The sequence below is a fragment of the Notamacropus eugenii genome, chromosome 2 (assembly GCF_028372415.1).
Source record: "Notamacropus eugenii isolate mMacEug1 chromosome 2, mMacEug1.pri_v2, whole genome shotgun sequence".
Lineage (NCBI taxonomy): Eukaryota > Metazoa > Chordata > Mammalia > Diprotodontia > Macropodidae > Notamacropus > Notamacropus eugenii.
Genome location: NC_092873.1, coordinates 210,941,048 through 210,956,915, shown reverse-complemented (window position 1 = coordinate 210,956,915; position 15,868 = coordinate 210,941,048). Strand labels below are relative to the sequence as shown.

Sequence of the window (15,868 nt, the reverse complement as noted above, 5' to 3'; positions counted from 1 at the left end):
ACGCTAAAATTCTGATGATTCTGTGAAAAAAAGGAGGAAAGAAAAAAGGAGAATGACAAACAGTAAGAGAAACATGCAGTACATCATTTTGAATGTAGTGCACATGCAAAAACATATATGGAAAAAACATAGGAGGAAAGGACAAGAAGAAAAAAAGAGGAAAATGAGTTAAAATGAGAAGGGATAGAATGCTTTTCTCACATGTTTCAAGTGTTACTAAGGGCACAAGTTGATTATCCTAACTCTAATGCATGGAGTTTTCAAATCATTCAACGTAAAATAAATCAATTAGAATACAATTAGAAAACAATAAAAACAATTAGAAACAAATGAATGCTTCTAATGGACCGTGACATCTTGATTTAACAGTGAAGCATAAGCCTCTTGAGGGCAGACAAAATCTTTTTCAGAAGGCTAGTTAGCCTTTGAAAAGTTCTGTGACGAATAAGCAGAATTGGGAGGTGGAAGGCAGAAAAGATGATTTCCTATATAATGAAGAATTGCATAATTTCAACAAGTTTTACTGAGAACTAATCTTTTGATTAATACAATATTAGTTCTTTAATGTTTTCAAAGTGCTTTATATATATGTACACTGATTCATCTGATCATTGAAACAAATCCATGAGGCAGAGACTCCAGGCATTATTTTCATTTTACAATGAGGAATCTGTGACCTAGAGAAACAAAGCTAAATACTCATAAGTAACACAGACAATGGACAGAATTCAAATCTAAGTCTTTATGACTCCAAGGCTAGTACTATATTCATGGTGCCATTATGTCTCTCTATGTGTATTATGTGGAGAGCATTGCGGATTTTAAGAATTGGAAGGAATTTTGGACTAGATGATATCAAAGATCTCTTCTGAAGGTAAATCCTAAAATCCTGTACACATAGTTGGCAGTGAACATGATTATTTTTGAAAATCTTCTTTGAAATGCCTCCTTTTTCAAACCTTCTGTAATGACCCTGGTCAGAAGTGGTTTTCCTCCTCTAAATTCCTATATCTCTTAAATAATAAGTGCTATTCACTTATTATACACTGCCTTAATCTGAGGCTATTTGTGTATATCTTAGCTTTTTTATTATTTTGCAGCTTCTCAGGGACTTGCAATTATCACATGTCCCAAAATAATGACCGACCGGAAGAGGAAATGGTTGGAACAGGTAGCATTGGCAAGGGATAATAGATGGATAACCTAGGCATTACATTTATATCCACATAATTCAAGACTACCTAGAAGAAGCATCCAGGATGTTATCATCCAGGATGATCCTCTGCAGAAGATTTGTGAGAGGATATGAGAAGAGCCACACAGGGTGATAAAATGCATAGGGTGTCCCAAAAGTCTTAGTGCAATTTAAAACTATTAAAGCTATAAAGTTTAAAACTGTACAGACACCCTATATATGGATTTTGATTTACACTATTGGAATAAACACACACACACACTGATGTGATCATTGAGAATGAGCTCTGAACAACAGTTATACCATCATCAATGCTAGTCCAAAATAGTTTGTTACATATTTCGGGAATCATGAAGATGCCTTTATTGTTAGATAAAGACAAAAACTGGTATTCTATTGTGGTGGCAAATTTATATAGAAGCATTTTGCTTCTAAGTTTTAAAGATATATTTTTCCACATGCCAGTTTCTTAGTGATACACGTTTTTAGGGCACATTTTAGAATAAGTGAGGTTAGAGTGTTTGTAAAGCTTCATTCAATACAAAAAGTTAAATTGTTCCTACCCTCAAGAAAATTGCATTTGATTGGGTTCTTGGTCCAAATGAATGAAGAGAGTTTCTTGTTCCAAATTCTTAGTTTTAATGAGAATCTAAAATCTGGGACCATGAATTATCTTACTCATTTTACCAAGTTAGTCAATGTACATTGTGGTTCAAGTAGATGAGTTGAGAGCCAAGAGAGATGGTTGAGTTTTGGTCCTATCTAGATTAACCATTAACTATTGAAGTAATGTTTAACAAGTCATTTATTTTCACTGATGCATTAATATCCTCATATGTAAAACTAGAATTACGCCTATCCTTTAAGCATATATGTATACATACATACATATGCATAGATATGCATGTATATACATATACATACATACATTCATATATACATACACAAATATGTGGGAAGAGGCAGAGATAGGGACTGTCATGGTGAATAAAGAGATAGTCTCAGAGCTAAGAAGATCTTAGTCAAGCCTTTCCCTCTCAAACATACTAGCTGTATGACCCTGGACAAATTATTAACCTCTCAGTGCTCTAGGGATCTCTCTAAGACTATAAATTGCAGAGGTGGTGTTAATGTACATTGGTCGATGATTTTTTTCTTACCTGGAAATTCTGCACATATCAATAAAATTAGAGGTCCAGCCCACCCCTCCTTCTCTTTCTCATTGATCTGTCTATAAACCATCTGTCTAGCCATCTATCAATGTTTTGATGAAGTAAACTTATTGCACAAATAATCATTATTGGTTTAGAATATTAACTCCAAAAGGGTAAGGACAGTATCTAACACAATAATTCATATAGAGTATAAGTAATTTATGAATATTCACTGAATTGCATTGAATTAGAAAAAGCAAAATTTAAAGATTAACGTAGGACATCTTTTATTACATATTTAAGCTACATGATTAAAAGAAATCATTATTATGGTTCAATGACCTTTTGAATAATTGTTCAACTAAAACCTAAAGGTGGACTAGAGGACAAGCCACAGTGAAAAACTTGCTGTTCTTTTCCTTACCAATCTATTGAGCATATGTTAAGAAAATAATGTTCTAAAAAAAGCATCTTGCAAATTCTGTTATTTTATGTTATGTGGTAGTGGTTTATATCACGTGGTTATAAAACGGGGCTCCGTGCTACCATTCACTCTGAGGAATGTGCTTTGTATTGGGGTATAATTATGAATATGCTTACCAGCTAGTTTTCTGCAGACTTGTCTGTGTGTGAGAGAGAATTTAGTACATAACTTCATTTTATGTTCACTTATAATAAGATATTTGAAGGCGATTCTAAGTCTGTTCTAGTGGGAATCGAAAACCAATCCAAACTCTTCGAAGAACTTAGGTGAAGAAAAAGACAAGCTTTGAAAATCTGGCTTCCTTTAGATGGAAGTAGTAAGATGGCAGGACATATCTAAGATTAGAAAGGGAAAGTAGTTAGACAAAATCAAAAGAGAGGAGGTAAGGTACAGGTGCTGTAAAAATAGACACATTTTCTGCAGTTCTACTTCTGCAAGTAGAGCCCTCCTGATTCAGAGTCTAAAGACCCAGGCTTAAATCATGGCTACACTCCTTTCTGGTTGTGTAACCTTGGGCATATATCTTCCCTTCTCTGAGTTTCTTTTCTTATTTGAAAAATGAGGGGATTGGATTGGATCATCTGTAAGGTTCCCTTTCACCTCTAAGCAAATACAACTCTTCAAAGCAGGAAAAGGACATTTTTCGTATATCCAGGAGAAATGACGTTTTGAAAAATTGCATCAGGTTCTGTAGTTTATGCATGCTTGTGCTTTATACCTCATTTTTTAAAATCTCTTGTGTAAAGTAAATACTGTATAGTATTATATATATATTATGTCATATTATATTGAATTGGATCAGATAGTATCATATCGTATTATATTATAATACTTCCTGGAGGGAACAGATGACAAATAGGAAAAAGTAAGATAGGATCTTACTGTCTTACTAATCTTTCTACCTTAGCCCCACCTCAAGCCACTAGAGTGATTTTTGCAGACAACGCTCTCTTAATAAATAAATTTGTTAAACATAATGGTGATCTGGTGACAGGAAACTTCAAGTGATAATCTTTTTCTTCTTAGGACTTGGTAGACGATATTGTGACTCAAAACCCTAGCAAACATTTTCTATGACTGTGCATAATAAGGAGACTTTTAGATGGGCAAAAATCCCCAAAGTTGAAAGTAATATTTTGAATAGCTAACAGCAGTCAAGATATGGTACTGTATGTAATAGTTAATTACACTTAATAACTATGAAGAGCGCTTCTCTCTTGGTTCTAGAAAGTCTTGTTGCTTTAAAATATGTCTAAAGTTCAGAAAACGGAAGCATTCCTACCTGGATTAAAAGCCTGCTACCAGTTCTTACTGATAACAAATGTCTTTTAACCTTCCTGAGGCTCAGTTTCCTTATGTGAAAAATGGGGATAATAACACCTAAAGTATCCACCTCATCTAATTATTGTGAAGACAGATGCAATAATTTATGTAATCTGCTTCACAAACTTTAAAGAACTATGTAATGTCAATCATCCTCCTCCTCCTCCTCCTCATCATCATCAGTATAGCCTATGACAGATGATTCAGCAGTTCCTTGTTGTTCAGTTGTTTTTCAGTCCTGACTCTGTGACCCTATTTGGGTATTTTCTTGATAGAGCTACTAGAATTATTTGTCATTTCCGTCTCCAGATCATTTTACAGGTAAAGAAACTGAGGCAAACAGAGTTAAGTGACTTGTCCAGGGTCACGTAGCCAGTAAGTATCTGAGGTCAAATTTGAACTCAGGAAGATGGGTCTTCCTGACTCCAGGTTTGGCACTTTATCAACTGTGCCACCTACTTTTATTAAATTCAGGTGGGTTTTCCCCTGTCCTTCTTCTCCTTCCCTCCTTTTTTTGCTTATTTACTGAAGATAACCATATCCTCCCCCTTACCTAGTCAGGAGAAAACAGGCAGAGGTGTGGGACTTCCTATTTCACCAATATGAAACTCATGGATAGCAGGTGTCACACATCAAGTTTTTCCTAAAAGTTTGTGGGTAGAGTGGTTTATAGCAGAGCATAATTGACAGAAACAACCCAAGGAGTGCTTTCAGTTGGTCTGACTAAAACTAACTGCCACATGTCATTCAGAAAGAACAGTAGTTTAGAAATCTAGAAACCTGGATTCTGGTTCTGCCCACTAACTTCCTATGAGATTAAGTAACTTACATTGCCACTGTACCTCAGTTTCTTCATCTTCCATGTGAAAAGAATGGACTAGATCAGCCCTAAAATCTCTTCCTAGTCTTAAATTCTGTAAAAATTGGCCTTGGGGCTGTCTGGATTGATGCAGATTAATTATTTTAATTAATTATATAATTATAATATATATGTATGTATATTACGTATATATTATAATTATATAATTCTAGAATATAACTAGCTATATGAACAACTAAGAGGAAAGAGTAAAACCAATCAGAGAACAGTTGCAGAGGGATTACCAACAATAAAAAAAAAAAGAAGCAGCAGCAATTTATGTCCTATATCTAGCTGCCTCAGTTGATGTAGAACCGGACTTGGAGTCAGAAAGACCTGAGTTCAAATCCAAGCTTATATGTTTGCTGATAGTATGACCCTGAACAAATCATTAGACTCTGTTTGTTTCTGTTTTCTCAATTGTAAAATAGGAAGAATAAAAGCAACTACCTCCCAGGATCGTTGTGAGGATCAAATGAGATGTTATTTATAAAGCAGCACAATGCCTGGGATATGTTAGGTGTTTAATAAATGCCATTTCCTTCCTTTCTTCCTTCAGTCATTGGTTAGCGTGACCTTGGGCAAGTCACTTAACCCCAATTTCCTCATCCTGGGTCATCTCCAGTCATCCTGATGAATATCTGGTTGCTGGATTCAGATGGCTCTGGAGGAGAAGTGAGGCTGGTGACCTGCACAGCCCTCCTTCACTCAAAACAAAGTCAAGTGCAAGTCATGTCATTATTTTTCTGACGGTATGGTCTTCTTTGGCAATGAAGGACGAACACACACACAGATCTGTGGTGCCAGGAGAAAGACTAATACGTACTGTTTTTGTCTCTAATTAATGTGTGACCTTGGACAAGTGTTATAACTTCTCTGACTTCCTCATCTATTAAACAAGGCCATTGGATTAGACCCATCCAATTCTGACATTCCAGGATTTGGTGATTCTGTATCTAATTCTGTTTCCTCAAGGGTTTGACAGAAAAACTCAATGAACAAAGTGGATGGATGGAGTTTGACTCATGCTGGGCATTTTAATATTTCTTGAGGAGAGTTTTATTTATTGAGAGTTGTATTTCCCCAAGGGGAAAATTCCAAGTGACTCCACTTTCCTTCCTGGTTGTCTAGAGACAGAGTGCATTACTTGCCACTTAGAAGACTCATGGCTCAGTGCAAGACCTTCTGCCTGAGGCAGTTCTATTCCTTCTCCTGTTGGGCTAGGAAGGTAAAGAAGAGTGTGTTCATCCTTCATTGCCGAAGAAGATCATGCCATCAGAGAAGTAATGACATGACTTGCACTTGACTTTGTTTTGAGTGAGGGAGGGCTGTGCAGGTCACCAGCCTCACTTCTCCTCCAGAGCCATCTGAATCCAGCAACCAGGTATTCATCAGGATGACTGGAGATGACCCAGCATGAGGCAATTGGGGTTAAGTGACTTGCCCAAGGTCACACAGCTAGTGAATGTCAAGTGTCTGAGATGAGATTTGAACTCAGGTCCTCCTGACTCCTGCACTGGTGCTCTATCCACTGCACCACATAGATGCCCCAAAGAAGAGGTAGAAGACCAACAAACTGGAAACAGCTCCTAAAAATACCTATGTAGCCACAAACACCAGGAACAGTAACTTTTAGCATGGTTATTGGATGGCTTTCCCTATAGATAGCATAACAGAAAAATGTAAAGAAAAAATGGTGAATAGTGAAAAAATGGTGAAAAGGTAAAAAGGGATTGTGATTTTCCTGGAAACCAGAGATCTTTCAAAGTATCAAAGTAAATATTCGTTAATATGTTCGCTAATTAATATTTAAGATTTGACCTCTCCCAGATATGCATTTCAAAAGGGGAGACTCAGAAAAAAAAATTGGTGGAATAGTCAGAGGTAAGGCTGATCATTTGAGAATAGGTAACCTATTTTGCATACTCCTAAAGTTGGTCCAGCCATGGCAATGCAGTCTGTGGTAGAAGTGGTGAAGGGGGGAGGAAGAAAACCCCTTTGCTCTTTCTCAGTCTGCTCCCAGCAGACTTTTCACATCATTGAGGGCTCTAAGGACTTGGGGAAGTGCTCTCCAGAGTGTGCTTCTCCTGAGGGCAGGTTTGCCTCACAATGACTTCTTTTGTCTGTGTATAGGATAGGGAATTGGTGTGACCCTTATTCCACACGAGTCAATGTTGGGTTTCTCAACCCCATTCCTAAGAGAGTGAATAAATGAACACTTGATTCACTAGCTCTGGAACACTTTTAATTCTGCCTTCACAAAACTAAACCCCAGATTGGGACTGAGACAGAATACCACCCGTGAGTTGCTTGGGTTGCTGTTTTAGTAACTAGACAGTTGAACTAGCTCACTGTGGGGCTCAGCTAGTGAATAATGAAGGTGCTTTGTACTTGTACACATTTCATAATAATGAATTGTTGCCATGTGATCTTCAGTTACATTGTAATAAAATGTCAAATGAGTGTAGGTATGTTGAATAAGGAAGCTGGATTTAGGATTATCTTATTCTCCTTTTTATTGCTTATAGATTACTAATAAATTAGAATTACTAGCAGTTGGAGCTTGAAGCAACCAACCATGGAAATAATATAGACTAATTTTCTCATTTTATTGATGAGGAAACTTTGCTCAAGGAATAATTTAATTTGCTCAAGTTTTTACAGCAAGTAGCAGAGCTGAGACCAGATGCCTGGTCTCCTGACTCACGGTTCTAAATTATTCTCACCACACAAAACTTTCTATCCTAAATTAACTTTCTGTGGCCTAGTGTCTACAGTAAAGTAGAGATAGATGCTTGATCTACAGGCCGGATGGAATTGCACATGAACAAGATAACATTTTATAAGAGCTGGTTACCTCTCATATTAAACCTATGTATGAGTTTCAAAGCATTATTTTAATTGGGCATGTGTGCTATTCAGAACCACTGAAATTTTCTGGAATAATTTTCAGCAGGATTCCTTGTAGTAACAGCAGATGGTGACTAGATTCAATGCCAAGATTACAAATAAGACAGAAATGCTCTTATCAGATAAGAGGCACCTGCAATCATACTTTAAAAATGGAATTTTTGAAATTATTCAAGCTCTCCTTATATGAAAAGAATTCAGGTATTTTGCCTGAAAGTCTCATGTAGATGAAACTTTTGAAGCAGAAAACAGGATTGCCTAGCACTCAATGGCAATCAGAGGTTAAATATTCTGAACACCCCCACGATGTCCCAGAATGGAACATTCCATTCTTCTTATTATATCTGGATGATGGTCAGAGAGTAAGAATGCCTGAAATATTCCTGAATGGAAAGATCCCATAGGCTGAATACATTAAATAGGGAAAGAAGTAGCACCCTTTTTTGTTCAAATGTATATTTTACACATTCTCCATTTCCTCAAGTTATATTTGCAAGACTATAAAAGAAGGCATTTCAAAATATCACTGAACATAGAGGGTAAATTTTAAAATAATGTAATTATTTGAAATTTTGAGAACTAGTCATTGGAAAAGATCGCATTCTTTTGCCAGCACAACTAAGAAAAGCAATTTCTTCTATGCAATTTACAATATTCCCCTAGAAGTTAATCCTTGGCATATTTTAGAAAACTGAAGTGGAGTTAGACAAAGAATGTCAGTGTAGCAAGCAATGTTAATCAAAGAAACCATCCTAACCAAGTGCAATATGTAATTTCAACACACTGTCCTGCATGATCCTTACCATGCTCTCAAAATTGAATGATGTTTTCCTAATGGTAACTAAAGTTGCCTCTTGCATTTCATGAAACTCAATACCCACCCTGATGGTATTTCAAGAATTCACTATTTGGGAAAGGATATTTGATGGATTTTTTTGGTGTGTGTGTGTGGGGAGGTGGGTGGGAAGGGAGTTGGGGAAATAGAATGAGTGGTGAAGTGGGGGAGGGAAAAGTCAGTTCATTATCCAATATACAATATTTGGATGGAAGAAAATTGCAAAGATGGAAAAAGCCTACTTAGTAATGCACTGTATCCAGAATGGTTTGATTTGGACAGTTTATCTTACACTCTAATTAATCACAAGTTTGGAGATGGTGGAGTCTTTTGGTCTTTCAAAGACTCCTGTCACCTCTACATAGGGTCAAAAATAACTCTGGTACTTTTTGTAAGATTAAGCATTTGGCTAAATATCCCAGATTAGATTTTAGGAATGTTGAAAGAAGCTGGAGCTCTCTCTCTGGGCTCAAATTGTCTAAAGCGATCAGCTGCCCAATAAATTCATTTTATGGAAGCAATGTAGCTAGAATTTCCCTATAATAATCTTAAAATTAAATTTTACTATATAGTGAAATTTCTTTGCCGTGTTTTCTGGGGGCCAAATTTGTTGAATGTTATGTACAGGCGAAACTTTTGATGGAAGAATGTTGTAACAAAGCTTTACCACATGCTAATGAAAATACTGTTCATATTTCATCCTTAAAGAAATGTTGAAATGTTAATAGTAAATCTGTTTCACATTTTTTCCTATATTCCCTATTGGTTTACTTACAGTAACTTAGGACTAAAATGGCAACACATCACCATTTCTGATATTTTAAGTAAGATGTTTATATTGAAGTAATAAACAAAAGATGAAAAAAGATGAAATGAAGGGATAACTCAGAAATGATCCTAATATTGGAATGATGATTAAGACAGGATTCAAAGAATTAAATTTCTTTTCTCTTTTGTTTTTATGTCTACTATGACATATAAGTTTGGTTTTGTGGGTTTGATTTACAAAATTATTGTGCAATTATTATTATATATACCAGAATGCACTTTTCCCAGAATGTTTTGCACTTATCTCTGTCAGTAAATTCATTTCCCTCCCCAATGAGTGACTGAAGGTAGAAACACTGAGTAATAGATTGCATTATCAAACAACATAAAAACTCTGATTTCAGAAAAAAGAAGTCAACATGAACAAAAATGCACGGTGCATTCATTTATGATTCATATGGATTATTAGAACAGCTTTTTAGCAACCGAATCACAAGAAGTATGTTAGGCATGTAGAAACAGTTCAATACCTAAAACAATGTCAGAGTATTCTTATAAACCTGTGTGAATTTATTTAATAATTAGTCAAAATTATTTAACCAGTATTAAATTGCATTGAACTTCTATCCAGATTTTCTTTTGTAAATATACTTTTCATTTTAAGAATTGTATTGGATAAGATCAAAACATTAAAATGATTATATCCTATTTTAATGCCTACCTAGAGTAATTGGGTTTTTATGGTCTTTGTGAAATTTCTGTTTATCTGGAATCTAGATAAGTGACCCTCAAGTAATCAGTTTTTTTTCTGTACTACCTTTAAACATAACAAGATCCTAAAATGCTATTTGAATCATGACGGTAAAGACAACTATGCTTATTACTTTGTTTTAGTGTTAATGTTTTTGATGTAAATGTTTTCTAAGTTCTTTAAATGTTGCTAATTGATCTATTAATTATTCTGTATAGTTGACTAGTTAGTAATCCGGAACAATTGTATTCCCTGACCATTGGAGATAAAAGAGAGTTTGTAACATTTATCTTTCTCCTTCCAGATGAGACCATAAAATTTTTTTCTTAATGATCATCACAACTTAGATATTGAGTGGATCAGAGTTAACTGTGGTTTACGTGGTACCAACAGAAAGACTTAAGTACAGAGATGCTAAAGGATTTGCCCAAGCTGAAATAGTGAGATTGTTGTATGAGATTTAATAATGTAAACCAAAGCTTTGGATTTTGCATCAAGTACCTAAAATCATTAAATGAATCAACAATAATTACCTTGTTGGGACTTATCAATAGGTATTGTTATAACTTTTTAGTTATATCTGGTTGGTGTCATTTCTTCCTGGTGTGTCAATCCAAACAGATGAAAAATAGAAACTATATACTTGTTCATCTATAGCTCACTGCTCTTTTACAAAGCTGCTTATATCTGTTAAAAATGTTAGTATTTTCATAGGAGGAAATCAGGTTACTCTTTTCCATTAGCTGGGAGTGGGGAATAACTTCTGTTTTCCAACAGCGCTCAAGTTGACTAGATCTGATATATATATTTTATAATAACCCTTCTTAAAGTTATTTGGAAATATTTAATATTTAGAAGACATTCTGTGAGTGTGTAAACGGGAAAAACACTAGATAACTAGAAGATAGATAAAGAGCAATTATCCTTACTTCTTCATTTTTCTATTCACAGCTCTCTTATCTGATAGTAACTTAGGCTGAATGCTAAGGATCTTATCGAAAGAGTAACAATTTATCTCCAAGCTGGAGAAAACAGGCCTGAATGTTATACCCTGGCTGTCTTCAGGAGGACTGTCGGGTCAACCTGTGTCTTTCTTTGTCCACTTCCTCCGGGACCTATGGTTTAAAATGGTTTTTCAAGACCCTAACTAGGGAAAAGGCAGACATCAATTTGTTTCTCAACAATCCTTCTGTCGTTAAGATGTAGCCACTTAAATTTATATACAGGGTTGGCCCTGAGTTTCTTTCTTTCCCAAATGTTCCCCTTCTTCTTTCACCCTGTCATTGCTCATCCTCCAGAGTTCTGTAATGCACCTGTATGCAGCATCTTGTCTGTCTCCGCAGAGAACACAAGGGGTCGCACCTCCCACAGTATTGGAGCCCAGCAAACGGTCACCGCAAAAGCAGAATAAGGTGCGGAGAGGGAGAATGGGAAGCAGCAAGGCATGGAAGTATTCTAAGAGAGTTTTTCCCTCTGTCTTTCCCGCCCGTACTCCCCACTTCCCAAGGACCCTGTTACAGATCAAAAATTCATCTTTTCTCCTCTTGCATGGCCTGCTCAACAGACCCCGAACCGACGTTAAGCGGAAGATGCTAGACAGGTGAACTACTTTGTGGAAAAGTTTGTAATGCTTGGAGGAGTTAGAACGTAGTCTCTATCCAGTTTCTGAAGCCGGTGCGAAAGTCATGTTGTTCCCTCGGAATCCTCCCCACTCCTCTTCCCCCACCCCCCACCCCAGTTTTCTATCTAAGGCAGTGGGTTGAGGCTGTGTGACAAGTCTACTGACTGGTCCCCTCCAAGAAATCCTGTTTCGAGATTGGAGCTAATAGTGCAGAATGAAAGTTGCCTACTCAAAGTTGACTTGTGTCTACTTTCAGTGAATGGGGTTGAGTTGGTTGGGTGGTAGTGGGTATTTGATGGAAGCACTAGTAGCCCTGTCCCGGCTTTCCTTTCCTTATCAAGCTCAGACTAAACTCGACTTTGCTTGCTTTCTTTGGGGGAAGGGAGGGTGGTGATTGACAGCGGTGAGAGGGCACTGCTGGAGCCCTGAGCCGCCGCCTCTCCTGTTCGTCTGCCGCCGGGCCAGGGGTTAAAAGGAGTGGGTGGGAAGCTATGAAGAATACAAACCATTCAGTGGCCAAGGATAATAAATCGGATGCCCTGACATGTTTAACTTAGTCCCTCCTGCCCCCTGCTAAGTGAGCCGAGAGTCTAGAAGGCAGGGCCCGAGCCTCTGGCGTTCTTGCTGAGCTATGTTTCTTAAAAGCAATTTCGAGGTGAATCAAACCTTGTGTGCCCGAGGCAAACGATACAAAGGGAGCTTTCAGGGGGACCGTTAGGCACTGGGGAAGGTACAGAGACAAACATCGGTCCATGAAGTGCTTTCCAAATCCGAACCAAAAAACAAGTCAGTATTTTCTCTTCCACGTTGACATCCCCCAGCTTTCTCTTAGAGCTTCTCTGAGCAAGAGGACTGGAGGAGAACTGTTCCCGAAGGGAGACAGGAATTCAGGGAGAGGAGGAGGAGGAGGGGGATAAGAAGGAGGAGAAGTTGGTAACTACTCCTTATTGGCTGTGCCCTCCCGGGAAAATGGATTCAATGAGCATGGGGAAGCTGGGGGGAATTGATAAATTTTGGGTTCTGGGAAAAAATAGTCCCCATTTCCCTAAACTACGCTGAAAATAGTAGATTTCTTTTTTCTCTCTCCTCTCTTTCTTCCTTCCATCTCCTAGTCTGGGGAAAAAGTACTGAGGGTCTGAGACTATGGACCATTTGCAGAAATGCTATTAACCTGGGGGGTGTGGGGAAGAAGGAATCAAGGGAAGACTTGACTGTTCTCTCTCATCTTCTTTCTGACTCTGGGAAGGCTCACCTTTCAGACCCGGGACAGACTGACTCTTGAAATGGTCCTGGTCACAGTGAGCTTGGCTCTCAGTATTGGAGCTTCCGTGGAGATGGGGGTTTAAACAATCCAGGGCTGGTCAGGATTGCCCAGCAAAGCGGCCAGGACAGGGAGTCTTTAAAGACAAAAGGAGTAGGATCAGAGCGAGAGGTGGAGACAAGGTGTCGGGATTGCTTCTGGATTAAAAATCGCCTGTCAGTTGTCCTGTTCCTGGCTGAGCTGGAGACAAATAAGGAAGACTTGATTCGCTTCTGGGTCAGAGATAATATAAGAGAATGGTTTGAAGCAATACCTCTGAGTAAGAAGGTGTCTATGAGTTTACTCCAAACCCCACTGGACTGCCCCAAGCCTGTTCTTGAGGTCTTTCCTTACCAGTACTTTTCAATGACCTTTCTCTCCGGATTTTCCTCACTTCCAACTATCATTCAGAGGGAGGGGAGAAGTGCTTCCATCCTCACAATTAATTTAAGGCAAAGAACTTCATTGCCCACAACCTTTTATTCCTGGCCACGCTGCGTTCCAGCATCCTCCCAAGGCAGCATTAGGCCGTATTAGTTGTAAATGATAGGACAAGATGAAGTTCAAGGGCAAGGAGGATACTAGAGAGAGGCATTTCAGGGGGCTCTAAGATATTTTACTCACCAGTCTAGCAGAGCGTCAAGAGGGACCAAGTTACCCGCTGTTGAAGGATCCAATAAAAATGATTCTGTCAGAGAAAGTCCAAAGACCCTCTGTCCAAGAGTGGGCGAACAAACGTGTAGGATCCCCAGCTTTAAAGAATGGCGAGTTTTACGAGGAGGTGAAACTTGCCGAGGAAGTGTACGTTAAGATGGAGGCGGGGGAAAAAAACACATATAGGAACCTGTCTCTACTCCAGCTCCGTTATCTCTGGGGTCTGAGCTAATCCTACCGAAGAGAAAGAACCGGGAAGAGAAGAGGAGGGGGAAAGCTGGTCATAGTTATACACTCAATAAATCGCAGTTACCTCTTCAAGTGGGGGTGGAGTGGGCGGACGCGGGGGCTGGGGGGGGGGGGGCGACGGATGGAAAGAGACACTTCATAGCAGTCGGACAGGTGAACAGCCAGGCTCAGCACAAGTACATACATACAATAAAGCCACACTTACTTCTTCGCTGTCGCCTTCCCCTGGAGGCGTTTTGGCTGCCGATGTATTCCGTAAAGTTCAAAATGATAAAAAACCAAGAAATCAGTCGCAAGTGCATAGTAACCCGGTAATGGTGTCTCTTCCCTTTCCCCCTTGTCTTTTTGGTTGTTAATTTTGTTGGTGGTTATTAAATATAGATATAGATATATGGATAAGCACGCATATAACCAAAACAGCTGAGCAACTTCTCGGCTCAGATCCGACAGTAGCGATGAGGAGGAGGAGAAGGGAGATGAAGAAAATGAAGCGAAATGAAGGGGAAGCAGAGAAATCAATTATTGCACTTTCAAATTGTCCGAGCAATTAAGTCCGGCGGATCTTAGAGGAGAGCTGTCATCGAGGTGGGAGAAGGGTCCAGAAGAGGCGAGCGGCCACGCCGATGCTGCCGCAGGTAGCATGTTGCGAGGAGACTGCGATTCCGAGGGCTGAGGGCTAAGGGCTGGGGGCTGCGGGCAGGACGAGGCGGAGGTTTCGGCGGCTGCGGCGGCGCTTCAGGCTCTGTAGCCACGGCTGCTCTGCCTGCCGCGGTGGCTGCTGCTGCTGCTGCTGCTGCTGGGGCTGCAGGGAGCGCTTGCCTTCAGCACCTCGGTCACAGCCCTAGTTGCCATAGGGCGCTCTTGGCGTGCGAATCTGGAGCTCCTACTGCTGCTCGCATGCAGGAGCCGCACCAGTCTTCTGCAGGGCTCCCGGGAGTACCCCATAGGGGAGGGGGAGTGGAGGGGGGAGGGGGGAGCTAGGGGGGCGGGGAAGGAAACTGCTGGAGCAACAACCCTGAGCGACCTCAAGAACTTTCAATTTCAAGAGGGAAAGAGGGATCTGGAAAAGTACAGGCGATGTTACTTGGCAGAAGGAAGGGAAGAGGCGCCTTTGGGGCTCTGGGGCTCCGGGCTCCGGCGGAGCATCCCTGGATTGACTGAGGCGCACAGCAAATTAAATAACAGTTTAAATTCAAAGGAGAGGGTGGGGAGTGGATGCGAAGCAAAGTCCCACCCCAGCTGGAGGGCAGTCTCAGCCAGTGGGATGAGAGGTGGGCGAATCTGGGGGCCAAGACCGCCTGGGTTACTGGCCGCTGCTGACTGAGGCTTCTACGCTAGAGTGAGATAACGCATCTCATCTCATCCTCTCATCGCATCAGCCTGGAGTTGGGCTCCTTTCCACACTTAACCCACGCCCATCCCACTGCGCCCCCGCCTAATGCCCAGGGCAGCCGCGGAGCAGTGAGAGGAGCTTAGCCCTCAATAACTTCTCCCCGGGAAGTCAACGCTGAGGCCAGGGTTCCTTCTGCTTGCGGTCTCTCCTCTCTTTTCCTGTTCTCTCTCTCTCTCTCTCTCTCTCTCTCTCTCTCTCTCTCTCTCTCTCTCTCTCTCTCTCTCTCTCTCTCTCTCTCTCTCTCTCTCTCTCTCTCTCTCCCTCTCCCTCTCCCTCCCCCTCCCCTCCCCTCTCTCTCCCTCTCCCTCTCTCTCTTTCCCTCTCCCTCCCTCTCTGTCTACCTCTCTCTCTCTCTCTTCCTCTCTTCCTCCT

General features: G+C 39.9%; 1 protein-coding gene across 1 annotated transcript in view; it reads right to left on the bottom strand.

Moving 5' to 3' along the window:
* Window positions 1-15,627, bottom strand: part of RSPO3 (R-spondin 3) — a 111,631-nt gene extending 96,004 nt beyond the window's left edge. Inside the window, exon 1 of the mRNA XM_072643238.1 lies at window positions 14,309-15,627. Coding sequence (XP_072499339.1) covers window positions 14,309-14,405 — 97 coding nt within the window. The 5' untranslated portion in view covers window positions 14,406-15,627. The remainder of the gene's footprint in view (window positions 1-14,308) is intronic.
* Window positions 15,628-15,868: the final 241 nt, after the last annotated feature.